General features: G+C 41.8%; 1 protein-coding gene across 2 annotated transcripts in view; it reads left to right on the top strand.

The window, feature by feature from the left end:
• The window catches only part of MAPRE2 (microtubule associated protein RP/EB family member 2), a 246,291-nt gene extending 232,159 nt beyond the window's left edge, over positions 1-14,132 (top strand). For both annotated transcript variants that reach the window (XM_082258688.1, XM_082258687.1), the window contains exon 7: positions 11,341-14,132. In XM_082258688.1, coding sequence (XP_082114814.1) covers positions 11,341-11,418 — 78 coding nt within the window. In that variant the 3' untranslated portion in view covers positions 11,419-14,132. The remainder of the gene's footprint in view (positions 1-11,340) is intronic.
• Positions 14,133-21,646: the final 7,514 nt, after the last annotated feature.

Here is a 21,646-nt window from a genome sequence, read left to right on the forward strand (position 1 = left end):
TGGTTTTCTTTGGGGTGGATGCAGGTGACCTCCAGGGACGGTGGGACCTGCATGCAGTTTTCCTCCTCCCATCCTTAAATCCCTCACTGAGCTGGGCTTCCCCCACTCCCATTCCCCCCTGTCTGGACCTATAGTCTTGTGGGGGTCTCAGGGCAGAGAATGCAGCAGAGAACCCTGGGGTCTCCCCCACTATCCACACTCTGTAAGGGTCCTGGGATAGTGTGTGTCCCACCATGGTAGTCTGGAGGGGCCCCAGTGTAGGAGACCCCTAGGTGCATGCCCTGCTACTTGCAGTGTGGGTATAGTGCAGGGGGGTCCCAGTGCAGAGACCAGTGCAGAGTGCACAGCAGAGTCTCCCCTAAACTTGTGTCCTACCTTCAGGTGGGGATACCTTGGAAGGGGAATATTTTCTTGTATTCTGTGGAGCGTTGCTGAGGCGGTGGGCCTCTAGCGAAAGTGATGGCACTTCCTCCTTCTCTCTGATTGCCGCATGGCAAGCAGCTTGGTGCTCTGCATCCTTCCCTAAGTCAGTGGTGGTAAGTCCCTGTGGGTGCACAGCTCCCTCTTTCTGCTATAGCAACGCTGCTGGTGCACTGGGACTTGTAGTACTACCACTGCGGCACGAGGGTTTTTTTTATTGAAATTTTTTTCACATATTGGTTAACCATTGAGGCCCTGGAGCATGTATCGCCACCTGACCCACTCTCGGAAGCAGCGGGACCCTCTGGTTCTCAGTCTGCTCTGGCAGCCATGACTGTGGTTCTGCAGTCACTTGTGCAATATGGTACCCGCAGACCATTCAAGGTGACTTTCCTGCCTATTTCAACGAGATTGTCGCAAGTCAGTGGGGATCCCCAAAATGCATGATTGGGATACCTAAGCGTTTTGCTAGGAGGTATCCCTTTGAAGAGTCCCTTTTGAAGAAATGGACAGTTCCACTGGTGGTGGATCCTCAGGTTTCCAGATGAAATAAAGCCACGCTTCTTCCAGTAGAGGATTCCCCGTCTTTTAAAGACCCTGTGGACAAGAGAGCTAAAGGCTCTGGTCTGATACCTTTACACCATAGCAGGTTCAATTTTGAGGCTGGTATTTGCCATCACCTTGGTCTCCCAGACCTTAACAGAATTGGCTAAGCTTCTGCCCCAGGATTTGAAAGGGGGTCAACATCCTCCTGAGCTGGCAGATCAGTTGATACAGGGCTTGCAGTATATCTGTGATGCCTCTCTGGATACGGCCCCTTTGGCCTGCAGAGTGTCTGTGAAAGCTGTGACCCTTGCCGCATGATTTGGCTGAAATACTGGTCTGCGGACCAGGTTTATAAAAAGGTGTTGACTAATCTCCCTTTTGTAGGAGATCACCCGTTCAGAGATTCTATGGAAGAAATCATTGAAGGTCTTACGGGAGGTAAGAGTACTCTGCTTCCACAGGTTGCCAAGTACAAAGAGCCTCGTCGGAAACATGGTCCTTTCTTCTCAGCTCACAAACCGCCCTTTCGTCCCGCGGGCTCGCAGGACAAGGGACAAAAATCCACTTGTAACTTTGCGGGTGGTTCCAAGAGCCCATTCACACAGTGGCGGCATCTCTAAATCAAGGGGATTTTCTGGCTTCTATCGATATCAAGGACACTTACCTTCATATTCCAATATATGTCGGGCACCAGCGTTTTCTTCACTTTGCCGTGGGAGAGGAGCGTTATCATTTGTGGCGTTACCCTTTAGTCTCACCTTAGCTCCTCGGGTGTTCACAAAAGTGTTGGCCCCGGTGTTAGTGGTGGGGGTGGTGGTTCTCCTTGTTCCTTTTTGATGTCCTGTCTGCTACAACAGGGTTTAGATCAGCGTTTGGCTCTGGGCACCACCAAGGGCCAGATTTCCGCCTTGCCAACGGTCGGTGGCTGTAAATTTCTTGATTCATACCTTCGTCCAGGGGGTTCGTCTCTTGGCTCCTCCGGTAAGGTCCTGGTACCTCAGTGGGACCTCAATCTGGTACTGTCGGTTCTTCAAAGACCGCCTTTAAAAATACTCGTGAACTTCCTCTGCTTACTCTGTCACAGAAGGTGGTGTTCCTGGTGGCTATTACTTCTGCACACAGGGTGTCAGAGCTGGCTGCGTTGTCCTGTCGGTGACCTTACCTGGTGGTTCACAGGGACAAAGTGGTGCTGCGTCCCTATCAGTTGTTCCTTCCTGAGGTTGTCTCGGTTTTCCACTTGAATGAAGATATTTTGTTGCCTTCCTTGTGTCCTAAGCCAAAACATTCTAAAGAAATTGCTTTACATTCCCTGGATGTGGTTCGGGTAATCAGGGTGTACCTGGCGGCGACTGAGTTGATCGTAAATCGGATTCATTGTTTGTCCTTACGGATGGATCTCGTAAGGGCAGGCCGCATCTGCTGCGACCATTTCCAGATGGATCCGGCAGACGGTGGTGCGGGCCTATTCCATTAAGGGTCAGGATTCTCCTTTCCCTGTTAACCTAAGTCAGGCGTTGGTGGATCGGGTGTGCAAGGCGGCCATATGGTCGTCTGTGCATACATTCACAAAGTGGATATACTCGCATCTGCGGATGCTGCGTTCGGCCGCAAAGTTTTGCAGGCTGCCGTTGCAGAGGTTCCTGCCTCTTGAGGGTGTATTTTCTCTTTTCTCTGGTGGTGAGCTCCAGTTGTTCCTGGTTCAGCTCCTGGTTACCTGGTTGGCTATGTTTAGCCCTTTTGGGAATTATGTGCATTGTTGTGTTTTTTTTTCCCACCCCTTATGTTGACACTGCTTTGGGACGTCCCTAGGGTCCAAGAAGATATGGAGCTGTGTCCGTAAATGAACGAAAGAAAAAAAATGGATTTTTGTCACCACAAAATGCTTTCCTCTGATGTTCATAGACGGACACAGCACCCACTCCTCTGTTGAGTTGGGTTATGTATTCTTCTGACACTGCTTGTTACAAATTGAAGTCCTATAGCAGGAAGTGGGAAGTATACCTCCAAGGACTGCCCTCAGTTGCGTAGTCAAATTTGTTTCCGCCTAGTTCTACTCCTATGAAGAGCAGCATAACCCAAGGGTCAAAGAAGATATGAAGCTGTCAGTCAATAAAACAATGAGTCAATGAGACAAGAGACATCAGAGAAAAGGATTTTACAGAAAGACAAAAATAATTTTTTTTCAACAGGGCTTTGATCAGAAGTTGGCCTTGAGTACCGTCAAGGGCCAGGTGCCTGCCTTGGCAATCTTCTTTCAGGGACCCCTAGCCACGCACTCTTTCATTCGTACCTGCATTCAGGGGGTTCGACATGTGGCTCCACCTGTACGGTCTCTTTTGCCGCCATGGGATTAAAATTTTTAGTGTTATTTCGGTTCTCCAGAAACCGCCATTTGAGAATATTCAGGAGGTTCGGGAGACGTTTTCCAAGAAGGTGACATTATTGGTGGCCATTACCTCGGCCCGCAGGATATCGAAATTGGCGACATTATCCTGTCACAGTCCCTATTTCGTGGTCCATAGGGATGAAGTGTTTTTTTTTCCCAGTCCATCATTCCTGCCCAAAGTTGTCTCTGACCTTCCATTTGAATGAGTACATCGTGTTGCCTTCCTTGTGTCCCAAGCTGGCTCATCCCAAGGAATTTGCTTTGCATACTTTAGATGTGGTTCATGCGATTCAGGTGTATTTGGCAGCTAGTGAGTGTTTTCGGAGGTCAGACTCACTTTTTGTGGTTACAGACAGACCAAGAAATGGGCTGGCCGCTTCTTCGGCTACCTTCTCCAGATGGATCAGACAGACGGTGACTCAGGCCTATTCCATTAAAGATCAGGTTCCACCTTTCCCTGTCACTGCGCATTCTACTCAGGCACTGAGTGCTTCTTGGGCTTTCTGTCATCAGGCTTCAATATCATAAGTTTACAAGGCAGCCACTTGATCCTCCGTGCATACCTTTACAAAATTATATAAGGTAGATACTTTGGCATTTGCGGATGCTTCTTTTGGCCGCAAGGTTTTGCAAGCTGCTGTTTAAGATGGGCTGTTCCCTCTTGAGGGGTGTTTTTTCTTTAAACCTTTATTCTTCGGACGGGGCTGCGGTGACCTGGTTAAAGCTCCTGTGTCATGGTTAAGGGCTATTATGGTTAGCCTTGGGTTATTTTCCCCACCCCTCATTTTTCTTTTGGCACTTCTTTTGGATGTCCCACTAGTTATGATTTATGGATCGCTGTGTCTGTCGATGAACAAAAGAGAAAGAGGGATTTTTGTACTTACCGAGTTCATCGACGGACACGGCACCCACCCCTTTATGGAGTTCTGATACTTCGAACACTGCTTGCTACAAAATGGATTACCTAGAGCAGAGAGAGAGGTTATATACCAGCTGAGGATGGCCCATGGGCGTAGCCAGGTGTTTTTTGTTCTGCCTAGTCCTACTCCTGGAGGAGGCAATATAACCCAGTAGTTATGATTTATGGAGTGCTGTGTCCGTCCATAAACTCAGAGAAATGGATTTTACGGTAAGTGCAAAAATCCAATTTTTTATTATTTATTTTTGTTATAATGAAAGAATCGCTTTCATGCACAGTTCACGCAGACGTCAGCTTGTAAGCATTGAGAAGGAAAATGTATGGTATGCATCCTGGCATCGCTACCTGGTGAGTCCCTTTAAAAAGTATGGACCTCTCAGACATTATTATTATTGTATATCAACAAGAACATTATTCATATATATTATATTATTATATAGGATTTATATTGCGCCGGCAGTTTACGCAGCGCTTTACAACTTGAGGGTAGACAGTACAAATACAATACACTTTAATACAGTAGGAATCAGAGGGCCCTGCTCGTTAGAGCGAACAATCTAAGAGGAAGGGTCAAGAGATACAAGAGTTAATAACTGTGAGGGATGGGCTGATGGAGATAATAAAATTACAGTTGTTAGGTGGTTGCCAGATAGGTTTCTCTGAAGAGATATGTTTTCAGGGATCGTCTGAAAGTGGACAAAGTACGAGATAGTCGGACAGATTGGGGTAGAGCATTCCAGAGCATGGGAGAGGCTCGGGAGATGTCCTGGAGGCGAGCAGGGGAAGAGGTTACAAGGGAGCTAAAGAGCAGGAGATCCTGGGAGGAACAAAGAGAACGAGTTGGTTGGTATTTTGAGACCAGTTTAGTGATGTAGCTGGGCGCCAAGTTATGGATGGCTTTGTAAGTTATGGTTAGTAACTTGAATTTAATTTGTTTGTTGAGTGGCAGCCAATGGAGGGATTGGCAAAGAGGGGTAGCATACACAGAGCGGTTTGCAAGGTGGATGGGCCTGGCAGCAGCGTTCATGATGGACTGAAGGGGAAATAGCCTTTTTAAAGGTAAGCCAATGAGAAGGGAGTTGCAGTAATCGAGGCGAGAGATGATCTAGACATCACTAGCAGCATTTATGTGCAGGTCAGTGGCCTACTAGGTACTCATGTCAGGGTCCAGAATGAAGCCTGAGAACCTTCACTTAAAAAAAAAAAAAAAAAACCTCTGCAGTGGCAGATCCCATATAGCTTCCCCTTGGACTTGCTTAATTGGTAGGGTTGGTTGTTACCTAAAGAGGAACTCCAGGCACCTATAAAAAAAAAAGTAAGTCAGCAGCTACAAAAAGTGTAGCTGCTGATTTTTAAAAAACAGCCACTCACCTGTCCCATGGTCCAACAGTGAGCTCACCGCAGCCATCTTCTTCCTCCATCCTCCCTCGGGGGTGGCATCTTCCCTATCGGCACCCGCTGTGACAGCTTGCGGCTTCGCAGCCGGGCACCCACTACACATGCACGAGTCGCGCGGCGCATCCTGTATTGGTGTCCCAGAAGACTGCAAAGGGGAGGGAGGAAGAAGAACTTCTGTTTCCACTGCAGCGGCGCTAGGAACGGAAGTGGGAGCAGGTACCTGCCCCCCCACCCCCCACCTCCACTCTTCAAAAGTGCCAATTGTGCAAAAGGGGCGGGGAACGAGTCCTTAAAGCGGAATGTCCCCTTTTGGGTGGAGTTCTGCTTAATTAGCAGGCTTCAGCAGGTTCTCAGCACTGCTTGTTTAAAGCAACACTGATATATGTGAGAACTCCTAGATTGGAGGTAAGTTTACTTTAAGGGTTTCAATTCAGAAAGAGGGCATTTCTTGTTTACAGAAATGATTAAAAGAGAGAATAAAACTATATATTCCCTGCTGACTGTGGTTGAAATGTGAATTCCATCTCTTGAACAGATCCTCTCCATTATTATTATAATCTTACTGCTGGAAGACATTATAATCTTACTGCTGGAAGACAATCATCTGCTGAAGGGCAGATTAGTCACTTTAGCTACAAATTCCTCCCAGCTCTGAGAATGAAAACCTCTGTACTTGGCTGTCATGACTGGCAAATGCCCATGAGCCCAAGTCGCAGTGTCACAGTAAACAAGCATGCAAGTGAGCTTCTTGCTTTTAAATCACAACTCCAGAAAAAATGGCTAAATATGTACTGATTTCCTGACCACAAACACATTTTTTTAAACACTGTGTTGTATATTTGGACACTCAGCACAACAGTGTCCTGTGTACCTCTCTGCCTCCAGCATACATATTCTCTCTGTATGGCTATCAACCCATCAATGAGGTCCTACGGCCAGCTTTTCTTTCCTGTAACCAAAAACTTCTGTCAGCCCCCCACTGCCTGAAACATGTTAGAATGATGCTACCATGCAATGAAGAAAATCCTTACTGTCTCATAGTACTGACATTTCAATTTTAAGCTTATTATAATATGAATATAATATGAAGATAAATATCAATAGATTTTAGAGAATTACACCAGCAATATAATACACTATCAGCCTTGGATCCAAAATCAGGATCATGCTTTACACCATTACACAAGGCCTAATCACGCTGAGACTTAAATCAGTCATACATTGCATCAATAGTGAATGTTCAGTTCTTCATTCGCACTTCATTCATATTCATGTTTTCTACATGGAACGCAGGTTCTTGCTGGCAGAAGATCCTACATAAAATATATGCCTTTAGCTGCATTTGACCGCATTTACACAAATGTATCGAACACATGTGAAAGGCCATTATCAAGCACAAGGAATGCACAGGTGTTCTGTGCAGGCAGCCTGTTTTACAGACGGCCAGCTGTATGAGCATGCACAGGTCTCCATACACATACTGGAGTGCACATCTATGCAGGTCAGATGCACAGATCAGGTTTCAGTCTGTCTGTCTATGGATAGGTATATCTGTGTGATTGAGGCCTTTAACCATATACAGTGTTTAGACGCACACAGTTCATTGAATTGAGTGTACACGTGTAAAACCTGCAGAACTATGCAGCCCTGGGTGCAGCTGTAGCCTTCTTTTTTATTGTGTGGCTAAACACAACACTCATTTTTTGCCTGTAGACACACCTGTGTATATGAGTTCTTCAATTACTATAGCGCTGCGTTTAGATGCATTAAAAAAAAAAAAATAATTATACTGTACACATCTAAACATGGTGTTTTTTTTCTGCATTTGTGAATGAACCCTAAAGGTGTAGAGCTTAGTAGGCCACTAAAGGTTAAGGCTGACGATCTATTATCATTCCCACTGGCAATGATACATGGTAACACGGTCACAGGAAAAGGGGTAGGCTGCTGTAGTAATTGAAATGTGCGGAGAGAAGTGGGCCACAAGAGGGCAGCTGTGAAGTCTGTTTGTACATTTCTTCTCAGTCAGACTCCTAGAACTCACTCCATTGTCAAGTACTCTGTAGACAAGTCAATTGAAACATTTTCTTTATCTATCAGGACTTTATACCCTACTGCCATCGTACTGCCGTTTTATTGTCAAGTTAGAAGTTAAATTTATGTTTAGCCTTTCACCAACCATTTATGGAATACAAGTTTGAATTCAGTATCAGAAGGTTAGTCATCTGGAGAGGCTCTGTGCTCCAACATTTCAGGTGACTTTGTAAAGGTTTGTGTATGTGTAAAGCTGGATACACACTATCCAACTTTTGTGGTTAGATTTCCTTCAGATTTACCTTTTCTATGTAGTGCAAGGGCCTGCCAGATTGCATACAAATAGAAAGTGTTTAGGTTTGACCTCATATATTATATGGTTTTGGTAAGTCTAAAGGAAAAAGTCTTCAGAAAATCTTATAGTGTGTATGGCCCATAAGTGATGCATCATTATATTCACTTGTAAAGAGTGCAAATTCTACAGTTAAATTTTTTCAGTATAAAAGGTTAGATTCATTTTTAACTAATCACTTCTAAAGACTGCTATGAAACCTTTATTTCTGCTAGCTTTTTCTTCCTTGCATAGTGTTTGAAAAGCTCTTCAAATCGTACTGATGCCAAAGCTTTTCCAAGAAACCGTTTTGCCTAGCGTGTTCAATGGAATATGATATTGATGGATCGGAATGACTTCACTGTGCATGTTAGGATGAGATCTAGTGGCTACAGAATTTGCTTTCCCTATATTGTCAGATGTATACAAAGTGCAATTTCAAAACAATAATGCAAGAGAGTTTCTGAAAGAGCAAGAGAGAATCTTGGCCAGCAACCAATGAATATACATCATGATGAAGTATTGTAGGTTTCATATGGACACTTATTTTGTATTAACATGAATATGTTTGTGATTTGCACTGAACACATCTAATGTCACATTCATCAAGTGGTATTTATTAGTTATGAATGTCTTTTTGCATGTTACCTATTGTATGTACAACTTGAATATATCAGTAAGGCACTGCATTACATCTATGCAGTTCTACATAAAACTATCTGAGCCCTGATACTCATGTTTACAGGTTAAAGAGTACATGGACAGAAAGCAAATCACTTTCATTAGAAGCCTCTTGTAGAAGCTGCCATTCAATGATTTTTGGACTCCTTGACAATTTGAAGGCAATAAAGATTAATCCTGTCTTGTGCTAGTACCAGGAATAAACAAACATTACCCAATTTAGTTTAGAACTTGATTAAAAACAAAAGGGAGGTTAGGACTTTAAATGAAACCGAAGGTGCAATCAGGGAAAGTTGGTCAGATAAATAATATCATGAATATGGTTGGTGTGTCCATATGTAAAATCATAGCACAGCAAGAATATTTTTTAAAAATAGTATTACATTGAATTGATGACAAAACAGAATATCCAAATAATAAGTATAAAATGTTGCATTTAATTCATGGGCAAATAAACATAAACAGAATATTCAATGAGGTAGTATTGTATTCAAGTAACAGTTCCTTACATGTAAAATATAAATATAAATACATAACACGATATAGGAGGTATTATGACCCTACCATGTCATGTCCTCAATTAAAGTCCCAAATTTTTCTACCCCCTTTTTTAAAATTAGTATAGAACTTTATTCACAAATTGCATTACCTTCGCTGGGCACTAGATGGCTCTGTATACATATATTTGGTTTCTTTATATACTGCAGCAATCATTTTGCAATACCATATGAGAGGCAAGGTACAATTATCATCTATATACAGTAGTTCATACATTATTTTTCACAGTTGATTAAGAACCTAAAAAATATAGGCATTTACTCAGTGATGCATACAACCCAATTTCCCTTTCATAAACAAACATGGACATGTCTAACACCACTGAAAATGGCAAAATTATCCTAGAATGTAGATGGAAGGTGGATCACTGAGTATATGAGGACTTAATACAAACTACCACAAATAGTGCAAATTATAATCAAATTTCCAATCAGAATAATAAAGCAATACCATGGCTGATCATATAGCCTGATAAAGGCAACTGGTTTGAGCATTGTGGCTGTCAGTCTAAGAGGAGGTGTGGCAATGAGTGCCTCTCCACATAGCAAATTTTCATTATTACACAAAAAGATTTTTAACTAGAGTGTTGTGTTCTTTTGCCTTCCAGGTAAGAATAAAAAAAATATACATTAAAGTAGACAAACAGAAGACAATCATTTGACTGAAACATGAATAAAAGCTAGCACATCTGATTATCAATATTTGCAAAATGCAATCAAAATATTAAGAATAGCTACCTATTCTTGTCGCACTACTTGCAGTATATTAGCCACAACAGGAAGATTATGTGCTGCAACTGTTTGCATAATGCAAAATATCAAGTGCAACTACATTCTTAAAACCTACATATAGTCAGAAATAAAAAATAAAAATCAGCACAAGGGACGGATATGTGACTGGCTGTTTTGTGATGGATATGTGTCTGGCTGTTTTGTGACGGATATGTGTCTGATATGTGTAAAAGTGTATGCCATTTTCTAGCTTTGTATATTAGATCGTCCATAAAAATGCAGGTATGTAATTATTGGTCATGATGCTAGGGTCAATGGCATTGTATTAGCGTAGTTTCTGGGATAACAGAAAAGTGTCCAGTTGCATTGAAAACTTTCAGCTTTCACGGATAACAGAAAAGTGTCCAGTTGCATTGAAAACTTTCAGCTTTGGCAGAAATATTAATCTATTATTAGAAGTATCTGTACACTTAAAAAGCAGAATGGTGATCAGCAGGAAAATGATTCAAGTCATGGTTTGAACTTTTCTCAAAGTTTTTTCAGTCACGCTTTAAAAGTATGCAAAATCTTGGGACAACCCAGTCTAAAATGCAAAAAACTCTGTTAATTTTACTGGGAAACCTGGATGATGCATAAAACCCTCTTTTAACTCCATGCCAGAGGACCTCACCCCATCATGTCAGAGGTCCCGTCCATCACATCAGAGTCTGTCCTATACATGGGAGCTCCCTATTTAATCAGAGTACACCAATGACTGAGGCCCTCCATCACTTTAGAGTCTTCCCATGACCACAGAGTCCCCTAATCAGAACCCTCTCATCACATTAGAGTTACCCCATCATAGAGCCCACCTAATCATGTTGTCCCCTCTTCATTTCAAAGCACTGTCTTTTGGCTCCTGCAGCCAGCCAGAGGGTGGGAGGTGAAGCAGGTCTGGAGGAGTCAAACTTCCATGCTCTCCTGAATACTGGGGCTGGCCCTGCATGCCACCTGCTCTGAATCAACGGCATTCATTGCTAAAGTGCAAGCTGGTGGCTGGTAAAATCATAGCAGTGAATAATGCTGTGTGTCCTTCCCTAGAGTTTCATTGGTTGTTGTTGTTATGCTGGTGACCAGCCCACCTGCACCATAGTTACTCATGATGCAGACCCAGGGAACACTGGATCCTGTGCTTGGGCAACCCAAATAGCAACCCAGGGTGCCTTGGCACCTCTGTTGAGAAACACTGGTCCAACCTTTGTTGGTAGATTATCATTGTCCAAAAAATTGTGCCTATAATGGCTGTATTGTATCAAAAGTACAAAACTCTAAAAATATAATGTCTGTTTAATTACAGGAAGGCCACACAGACCAACATGAAGTCGATGAACATGACCACGTTCAGGAGGATCCACAGCAGCAGGATGAATACTGACCACCGATTCTTTCATCCCCTCACTGTTGTCATTTCACGTGGGACTTTCTTTCAGGAGAGCAATGTGTGGCCAGTCAGTATCGGCACACCCTTACCATGTAATGTACTATAGTGAGCGCCAGCCAACCACTGCATTCTGTACCAGTTACTTCCCTAAGACGTGTTTACAGAAGTTGTATTCCAGCCCATGCAGAAATGAGAGGGCAAGGGGCTACTCGGCAGCAGCTTGTTACACTTGACTGTTTCAGATTGTTTTCAGATCTTTTCCCTTATTTTTTTATTTATTTGTAAGTGAGCTATCTCCTTGTTTTCCAACTGCTTGCTTCTAATTGTAATATCGTAGAATATTTATATATTCATGTCATGATTAAGAAGTGTCACTACCACGTATCACGAATGTAAAAGTGCTAAATCATAAAACAAACTTTACACAAGTCCCATACAAACCTGTTGAGTTAAGCGGAGAGGATAACTAGAAAGCAGATGTAATGTTTTTTGTGTTAGAGGGGTCAGTAGTTTTTCCCTTTTACTGTACTAAAATGCAGTCATGAGATAAAGATCGTGTCATCTTTTTAGAGTGCATATAGTGTATATGCAGTTCTGTGTGCCACCAATATATACTGTATATTACAATAATCTTTACTTGCCTCCCTGTCACTATACATTGCAGGAGGAATGGAGCCATATTATAAAGAAAGGTGAAGAGAAATGTTTGCTCAGAGCACCCAATTAGGTTACATCTCTCCATGCTGCACTAGAAATGTTACAGTTAGAATCTGGCTGGTTGCTCTGGGCAGCGCCCTCATTTCTTACTTCCCTTACAGGTTTTGTAGATTAGCTCAGTTGACTCTTGCAAGGAAAATTTTTGCTTTCTAGGTCTTCCATACCTTGAGGATTGTTTTATCCTATGCAGGAAATACTTTCAGCTTGAGAACTACGTATGATTTTACATCCCTAAACATGACACCCATTAGAACATATAGCTTTTTTTTTTTATTTTCCTTTACTTGGATAAAATGCATATTATATTAATATTTTTGTAAGTGTTTTATTGCATTTCTATTTTGTTAATTTTGTTGTTGAATTAGCAAGTTGCCAACTGCAGTTCACATGAAAATTGAGTTTTTATGTGGGTATGTGTTACTATTGGGTCACGTGGAGTGCTCATCTCTGAGATCTGTGTGCTTTATATGGACGTTTGTTCTCTATCCTGGCTAAAAACAAACCTCTGTTTTATAAATTCCATACTGCACCAACCTTTTTAACAATAGCGTTGTTAGGATGAGCCCAGCCTGATCACATAGTGAGACCCATTCCTGTTATAATTGTTTTACTGCCACGGTCCCTCAAAACTAACGGTAACAGCACAGCACTATAATAGCAGAAGGTAGATAGTTACACTAAAATAAGGAAAAAAAAAAGCTTCTACTAGTACAGTCTCCATGAAAAGCTTCTACAGGGACAGTCTCAGTTTCCACTTCTTTATCTTCCTAAGAGTTCACGGCAGTAACACAATATTTATATCAGTGGCAATATCATATGATGCTTACAAGGCAATAGTAATGCACTGTAGTTATCTAATGCAGTATTAATAAGCTGTAATTCACAATATCGCCAATAACAATGTATTCTTTCCCATGCATATACTACCTCTAATAGAAAATGGCGTATCAAAGGGATTGAAGACTACACAAACAGCTTTAAAGTGCATTGTTCTCTTTATGTAGCTTAGGAAGACATTTTTGGAACCTTTTTAAAAATAACTGATTGCAAAGAGTGGTACGAAGTAAGTTAAAATCACTAGTCACAGATCAGCATTCATTGTTAAGGCCAAGTAAGAGACTTGTTACTACAAAGCAGTGCCCTAAACTGCTATTTAAAAAAGCTGTTTTGTTGGCTGAACAAGGTCACATAGCTGGGGCAAACCATTTTAGGAGCTAAACCACTTTTACTAATGATACAACCTGTGTGATCGCTAAAAAGCACTGACGTGGGAACTTAATGGAAACCATTTGGTGAGCTACAATGTGGACATGTAAAAAACTGAGGGTCACAAACATTCCTAAATGGCTGCCCCAAGGGGTTGTAGGTGGCAATTGGTAGTGCAGTAAGGATGCCAATATTGTAAATCAGCCTTAAGAAGCTGGTCAATTGGTTTTGAAATTTTTAAAGTGCGACAGTCTTCTGTAGATTGTACTGCTGTATACATTTTTTTTATTTTATTATTAATATTTCCGAATTCTCTTTTCTTTCCTCTTTTACTGAGTAGCACATCATAAAAAGTTCTATATGAAATGTAAACTGTAAGGAATGTAAACATATGTATTGTTAAATATAAATAGACAGGTAATGAAGTCCTGATTAGATGGAAAGAGTCTTATTTGGATGTATCACACTCATTTTACCATCCACACAACTTGTCGCATGATAGAGTAGGTTTTTTTGTCTATGAATATGTGAATAACTTGCGTTTTATCTTTTTACATATTTAATAAAAAAGTATATGTTATAAAAATTGCCAATTTTACCAACTATTCAACTTGGGTGCAACTTGTAACTTTTGTCTGTCTGTTATTAAAACCACCAGATTCATTTTAAGATGCATTTTGTCTAATAAAATGAGTTAAATTATGAAGGAAGAAGAAAGACTCGATCACAGGGATTCAGACTCAGAAAGCATATGACTAATAAAACACAACCCAATTCTAAACATACACATTTATTTCCTTGGTGAAATTCAATGGTTTAATGAGAAAGCTGTATGAATTCTAAACACATTTTTTAAAAAGTAATGCATTGCTTTGGAAAATGTTCCTAAATCAGTTAATGGATGTTGGTTAAACTAATGTAGGCTTGTGTAGCACCCCCTCTCCCAGGAGTATGAAGCTGGATAGTTCCCAGAATGCTGCAGCTGTGGTGTCATAGTAGAAAAAAAGAGTCCTTTTTACATTATTCCTTACCATCCAACATACATCTGCACATAAACATGTGTGTAGGGTCCCATTCGGCCAATAGGCTCTGGCATTGTCATGATTTTTCAATGATGTCATCAACCATGCTTCAAGTGCAATCATGTCATCTCACATGCAGGCCTGATGAGTGATGGTACAATTCTGACTTCAATCTAATGTCTTCATTGTCCACATTCAAGTTTAAGTAAAAAGTGTAAATCTCATGCCTGTGCTGTTATATTGTCTAAAACATTTCACACAACAGCCCTGTGGCTATGGTTTGAGGCTGCTTGACATTTTCTAATGCAAAACAGCTGGGCCTCTGAATCCCAATGAAAACACATGGGTTTCTGAGACTAGCCTATATGTGCTGTGAAAAGTTCTAAGTGTGGTAGTAAAAGTAGAGCTAATTAGTTGCTTATTGCAAAAAAGGTAAAAACCCTGAGACCCTCCGTGGTCATCAGTGAGCCCAAAGCCTAACTCCATGTTTACCTTAACTTTGAAATAGTTTGTTTGGGCTAAGCTGGCCCAAACAAGCGGTTTTCTTTACTAATAGATGTGGCCGTTGTTAGCACTATAAAAACTCTATGTAGCATCAGCTTTATATACAGTATGCTGTGCTGTGTTCCAGCAGCAGTACAGTGACTTCCTGTCTACTGACAGCAAAATTGAATCAGACTGAGTGCTGCTCAGCCATTCACAGGAAGCTCTGTATTTTACCTCTGAATACAAGGGTTCCTCTAAAGCCCCATACACACGTACCGATTGTCTGCCGTAAATATTCGGCCAACCTCCGATCGGCCGATTGTCGGCTTGTTAGTATGATGCTTCCGACAACCGATTGCGACTTTTCGGCCGAACAAAATCTGGTGTGCAGGCTTTAAAATTTTTGTTGGCCAACAAAGAACGGCCGATTGTTCGTCAGTCAGTACAGATTTCGGCCGACAAAAATGTGATGATCAAGACTGGGCATGCTCCAGTGAAGAAAAAGAACATGACATCACTTCTGCAGTTGGTTGTTGTTGGCCGACAAAATTCGTGTGCAGTCTAGAGCAACCAACAAAACAGCACCGGACAACAGACGGCCGATCGTTCGGCCGACAATCGGTACGTGTGTACGGGGCTTTAGTTGGCAGATGACATCACAATCAAAGCTAATCAGAGAAATTCTTGTATTCATTGATAAAATACAATGATATTTTGCTTTAGCTTAGTCAATAGGGTGAAACACTGCTAACTTAAATCATTAAATAATGTGCAAGCAAAAATTATTTTTTGTTTTCTTTGCATGTGATCACGTAGTCTTTGCTAAGTGAATCTTCACCACATTTACTAAGCGAAGGGGAAAACTCCCTTGAAAAGTAAACAGCCTGTATGCCTTTAGTAGACAAATGTTTCCTATTATAACCGTTAATGTTTCTTATTATACCAGTAAACAGTCTCTCCCACTTAGCTTTCAGCTTGCACCAATGTCTATAGCTGGAAGCAGGTAAATAAAGTTTGCTATAATTCTAGCCATGTGTACATATAACCTTAAAGTGGAAAGTCCAGCCTAATACCTTAAATTCTCCCCCGCAAGAAATGAAAAAAATCCCAGCTTCTCTACCTTTTTATTTTGCAGTTTTCAGTGCTGTCACGTGACTTCAGTTCCTCTTCCTGCTGAGTCCAAGAGCAGCAAGTGGGTGTGGTTACTGAAAGCCAATTACATCACTTCCAGGGAGGGGCACTGTTCCTGTGTAGCCAGTGGGCGTATACAGAATGGGAGGAGCTGATCATAGGTTCCCACCCAGTATTCTCTTATCAGTAAGGATGCATTGTACATCCTAATTAATGAGAAAATTAAGAAATAAAAAAGAGCCATCCACACAGGACACAGGGGGGGAGGGGCACATATACAGTATAGCTGTGCTGGGGGGAGGGGCACATATACAGTATAGCTGTGCTGAGGGGAGGGGCACATATACAGTATAGCTGTGCTGGGGGGAGGGGCACATATACAGTATAGCTGTGCTGGGCTGTGAATGAAGACTACCATAGGAGAAGGAAGCTGGGCACAGGGGGGGACTTGTCAGTGTAGCTGGAAGTGCTCTTTGCAGCTTTGGACATACAGTCGCATGACAAGTCACCGCTCATTGATTTCAATGACACTCGTTCCCATCTATGCAACCTTGAAAATCAGTGACTAACCTTTGATACGACTTTGATCCAGAGAGTGTAATGTTGGATCAAAGTTGCATCAAAGTCACACTCTAAAACGCAATAGTAGAAACTTAGACTAAAGCTCCGTTTCCTCTAGTGTGACTTGACATGCAACTTTGGACACATAAAGTTGCATGACAAGTCACAGTCCATTTATTTAATTGGCACCAGTTCCTATCTATGCGACGTTGAAAAGGTACATGCACTACTTTGATGCAAGTTTTGACGCGACTTTGTATCAGAGAGTGTAAAGTTGGATCAAAGCTGCACAAGTCACACTCTAGCCTAGTGGCTATGTTTCAACTAGTGCGACTCTTAGTTGTGCGATTTAAAGTGAGACTTTGAGTGCAGCTTTGATCCAACTTTACACTCTCTAGATCAAAATCGTATCAAAACTTGCATCAAAGTAGTGCAGGCACCTTTTCCAAGTCGCTGATTTTCAAAGTGGCATAGATGGTAATGTGTTGAAATCAATGGGCTGTGACTTGTCATGCGCCTTTGTGTGTCCAAAGTAGCATGACAAGTCGCACCAGAGGAATTGGAGCCTAAAACTCATTACTTACATGTCATGAGCAATAGAAATTAATCTCTATCCTTCTAAACTTTCAAAAATTTTCTTTTCTACCTTATTTCTTTCATATATTGCGCAGGTCACCTGACCCCCCTCTCTCTCCCCCTTCAGGGGAAGCTAACCTAAACAAGGCTATGAAGACAGGAGATCATGTTCTGTGAAGGATAGGAGGGATGGGGTTGGGCCTGGGCAGGTCTAGACATGTCTGTCTAAAAAAAGACCAACAGGAAATGAAAGACAGATCAGCAAATTCAGATAACAGGAAATAGTTTACCTTGAGTCCCCGTTCACACTGAGGCGACCTGGTCGCCTCACAGGTCGCCGTAGGTCGCCTTCCATAGGAAAGCTGCGGACCCGTTCTAATAGGAGCGACACAAGTCGCTCCGACTTAGAAAAAGGGTCCGGAGCTTCTTTGGGGCGACGCGGAGGCGACCCTGGAAGTCGGATCGCCCCTATGTGAACGGGGCCTTAAGGTGATTGTATATTTTCTCTACAACTGTGGAGTTTTGCTATAAACCCCAGATTTGCATTTACAGCTTTTTTTTTTTTCATTCCTTTTCACATTTTTACATTGTTAAAAATTAAAAATTTCTAGATTAAAAATAGCCGGCCACCACACACCTCACCCGGCCCGAGTGGTTAGCAGGTAAAAGCAGCTTCAGCTAGATTCATCCAGACGCCAACCTGTTTTGCCCTGCCCTCAGGGCTTAATCATGGAGATTGCAGGCTGGGCTCACAGTATTCCAGGACTGAGTGTCACTCCGAATGCCTGCCCCCTACCCCTGCCATAAGAGAAAGAAGCGCAAGCGGCTGTGAAGTTACTAGGCCAGCTAGACCAGTGGTTCCCAAGCTCTTTAAAGTACACTCAACAGATCATGTTTTGAGAATTTCCCTTAGCTAAAATAGCTGTCACAAATACCAATCCATTGGCATTAATTTATAGCATCTATGCAAGTGATCGAAATCCTAAAAAAATGACCTATTGGAAGAACTTGAGGACTGAGGTACGAAGAAGGCACTGTAAATACTGAGGGGGTGTCTGTGAGCAGCTAGGGGCTCTGTTTGTGACTGAGGGGCAGTGTAGGTACCAAGGGGATTAAGTAACACATTCTCAAATGTTTAAGGGCAAACAAATAGTACTAAGAAATAAATGTAAATAGTAAAAGCCTTTTACAATAAAAACATTAGTTTATCCTCCTTTTGATAGTAGGTAACATGTTCTATAGGAGTGGTCATATGACCCAATGCACATCCTGCTCCATGTATACATTCCTTGAACAACCGTTTGAGGGCAAATACAACTGTGCAAGATGTGAGCATGTTGTTTGGAGTCCCAGATTCTGGTTGTAAAGAATCACCAGTCAATACTGCAAAACATCAAAAGCCTGAAAAGAAGTTTTGAATGTACCCGTCAGTTGCTGCCTGAGACCAGTATGGAGGAGGGTGGTGATATGGTGGTGTAGGCACCCAAGGTGGGTTGCTAGGTTACAGTAGAAGAGAAGGTAGAGGGAAAAGTGTTAGGCCCCTTTCACACGGGCTTTCCTTTTTTTTATATTTATAATTTTATTTGGAATTTTCATAAAAAATCATTACAGAATATATAACTCCATAGTAGGTAGATATGTTACAAAGACATCGTCCACATCAATTTTTTTCATCTCCTAGGTCTAAAGAGACCTCTAGAGATTTCCAACTCATTAACATATAGTCATTTGTCAAATATTCAGCTAAGGCAAGATATTGTTAAGTCAGCAAGTCTCTTTCTCTATTCCTGTTCATTCAATCCTTGCCTCTCTTTACTTCCTTGTACTTTAATTTAAATGACCTAGCCTCTAATCTTGTCTTTGTTTCCCCTTCTTCTTTCTATCTGTTCATTCCTTTCCTTTTCCCTCATCTTTTCTATATTACCCCCCCCCCCCTCTCTCTCTCCTCATTCATACCCACTATCAAACACCACACACACAAAACAAAAAAAAAAAAAAAGGGAAAGCCCGGAAAATTCTCCTTCCCTCTCTCACCTCTCCCCCCCCCCCTCAAAGAGTGGTAAGGAACCCCTCCCCTCTCATGCAACCTCCCCACTCTGAGATGTGGGCACCAGCAATTGTTTGCCCGCATCTGAAGATATGAATAAGTTCCATGTTCTCCATGTTTTTTTGTATTGTTCCTGTTTGTGTTGTGAGGAAAGCACAAGGTCCTCCATTTTATTAATGTGTTCTAATTTTCTTACCCAGTCGAACACCGTTGGCGCTTGTCTATTTCTCCAGTGTTGGGGAATACATGCTCTTGCGGCATTCATCATGTGTGGCAGTACTGATCTTGCGTATTTCCTCTCTGACTGCTCTGATATCTGTAAGAGGCAGAAGGCAGCTTCTCCCTCGATTTTATAGTCTGTTACTTTTTGGACTATATCACCAGTCTCTGACCAAAATTTCTTTATCTCTGGACAGTTCCAGAAAATGTGATATATTGTGCCTTCCCCTTCTCCACATCTCCAGCACCTATCTGATTCTTGAGTGTACCACTTATGCAATTTGTCTGGTGTGTTATACCACCTAGTCAAAATTTTATAGTTTATTTCCTGCATTTTCGTGCATTTAGTTGGTCTAAATATTGCCCTAAACATCCTCTGTTTCTGTGTGTCCGTTATGTCTATATTTAGATCCACTTTCCATTTTTCCAACCATTTCAGATTCGGTTGATCCAATGGAGTGTTCAACATTTTATATAAAATAGATAATGAGCGATCTATACCTCCTGTTTTCTCACATAGTTTTTCAAAGTGTGTCAGTGGTTTCTTAAATTTTTCCGGCTCCGGCAGCGACTCTAAAAAGTGTCGCAGTTGGAGTGCCTCCCATAAGAGTAGCCTATATGGACCCTCCTCATCTATTAGTCTACCTATTGTAGGCCACATCTGCTGGCTCGTAAAGTTTTTAATACAATCTTGTCCTGTTTCCCACAGTTTTTTTAAAATGCTGTCTCTCTAAGCCTGGGATAAATTTGGGGTTTCCCAAGATCGGATATAGTGGGGATTCTATTGAAGTTAAGTTTTGTCTCAGGGTCTGTTGAGACCCTATTCTTATTGTGTTTCCCAACAAGGGGTGTAACTTCAGAGGTTTAGGGAGTGTCTTATAGCACCAGATTGCTCTCTTTAATGAGACCGTCGTTTGTGCTTGTTCCATTTGGACCCATCTTTTCGATTCCCAATGGTGCCACCAGTCCAATATTCTATTTAAATGGATGGCGTGGTAATATCTACGCAGGTCGGGTACAGCTAGTCCACCCATGTTTTTGGGGAGTGTTAGTGTATTGCGCGCTATACGTGTTTTTTTACCCGCCCAGATGTATCCTCCAAACACACCCTGAATCATTTTGAAGAAACTATTAGGAATTTTGACTGGGAGCGCTCTCATGATATATAAATATTTTGGCAGGATATTCATTTTGATTAAATTTCCTCTTCCAAACCATGACTGGAGGCCTCCCCTCCATTGTTCCAGAATTTTCTTTGTCTCTCCAATCAGGGGGGTGAAGTTTAGTTCATAGATCTGGGCTAAATTTGCGGATATATAGGTCCCTAGGTATTTCACTGCTTTCTCTACCCATGAGAATCCGAAGTTGCTCTTTATTCTGTCTTTATTTGTTTGTGATATTCCCACTCCCATTGCTTCGGATTTCCTATAGTTTATTTTGAAATTTGATAACTCTCCATATTGTTTAATTTCCTCTAGGAGTACTGGTAGCGATATTTCTGGTTCTGTCAATGTGAACAATAAGTCGTCTGCATATGCTGCAGTCTTATATTGTTCCTTACCTACTGTGACTCCTTTTATATCCTGATTCAATCGAACTTTGTTCAAGAAGGGTTCCAGTGTCAGCACAAATAACAGGGGAGATAATGGGCAACCCTGTCTTGTACCATTTTTTATACTCAAAGGTTCCGACAACACACCATTTGCCTTCACTCTTGCGGAGTATACCCTAGTTATTCTTTCCCGCATTATTTCGCCTACTCCTATATACTTGAGTACCGACTGCATAAAGGTCCATTCGACTCTGTCAAAGGCCTTTTCTGCATCGGTACTCAGTATGATACATGGTATTTCTTCTTTGGTGACTATATGAATTAAATTAAGAACTCTTGTAGTGCTGTCCTTTGCTTCCCTCGCCGCCATGAAGCCCACTTGATCTAAGTGTATTATTTTAGGGAGTACCTTTGCCATCCTTGCCGCTAAGATTTTTGTGAAGATTTTTAAGTCCCTATTCAGAAGTGAAATGGGCCTATAACTTCCGCAATTCGAGGGGTCCTTACCCTCTTTTAAAATTAGCTTTATATACGCCATTAATGTATCCCTAGGTAGCGACCCCTCTATTCCTCTCTCATTAAACAGTCTCTCCATGTATGGCCCCAGAATGGGGGCCAATACATGGAAATACTGTATTGTCAAGCCATCTGGGCCTGGCGCTTTGCCACTTTTCATACTTTTTATGGTCTGTTCTATTTCCGTCT

Source organism: Pelophylax lessonae, assembly GCF_965119305.1.
Source record: "Pelophylax lessonae genome assembly, chromosome: 5".
Taxonomy (NCBI): domain Eukaryota; kingdom Metazoa; phylum Chordata; class Amphibia; order Anura; family Ranidae; genus Pelophylax; species Pelophylax lessonae.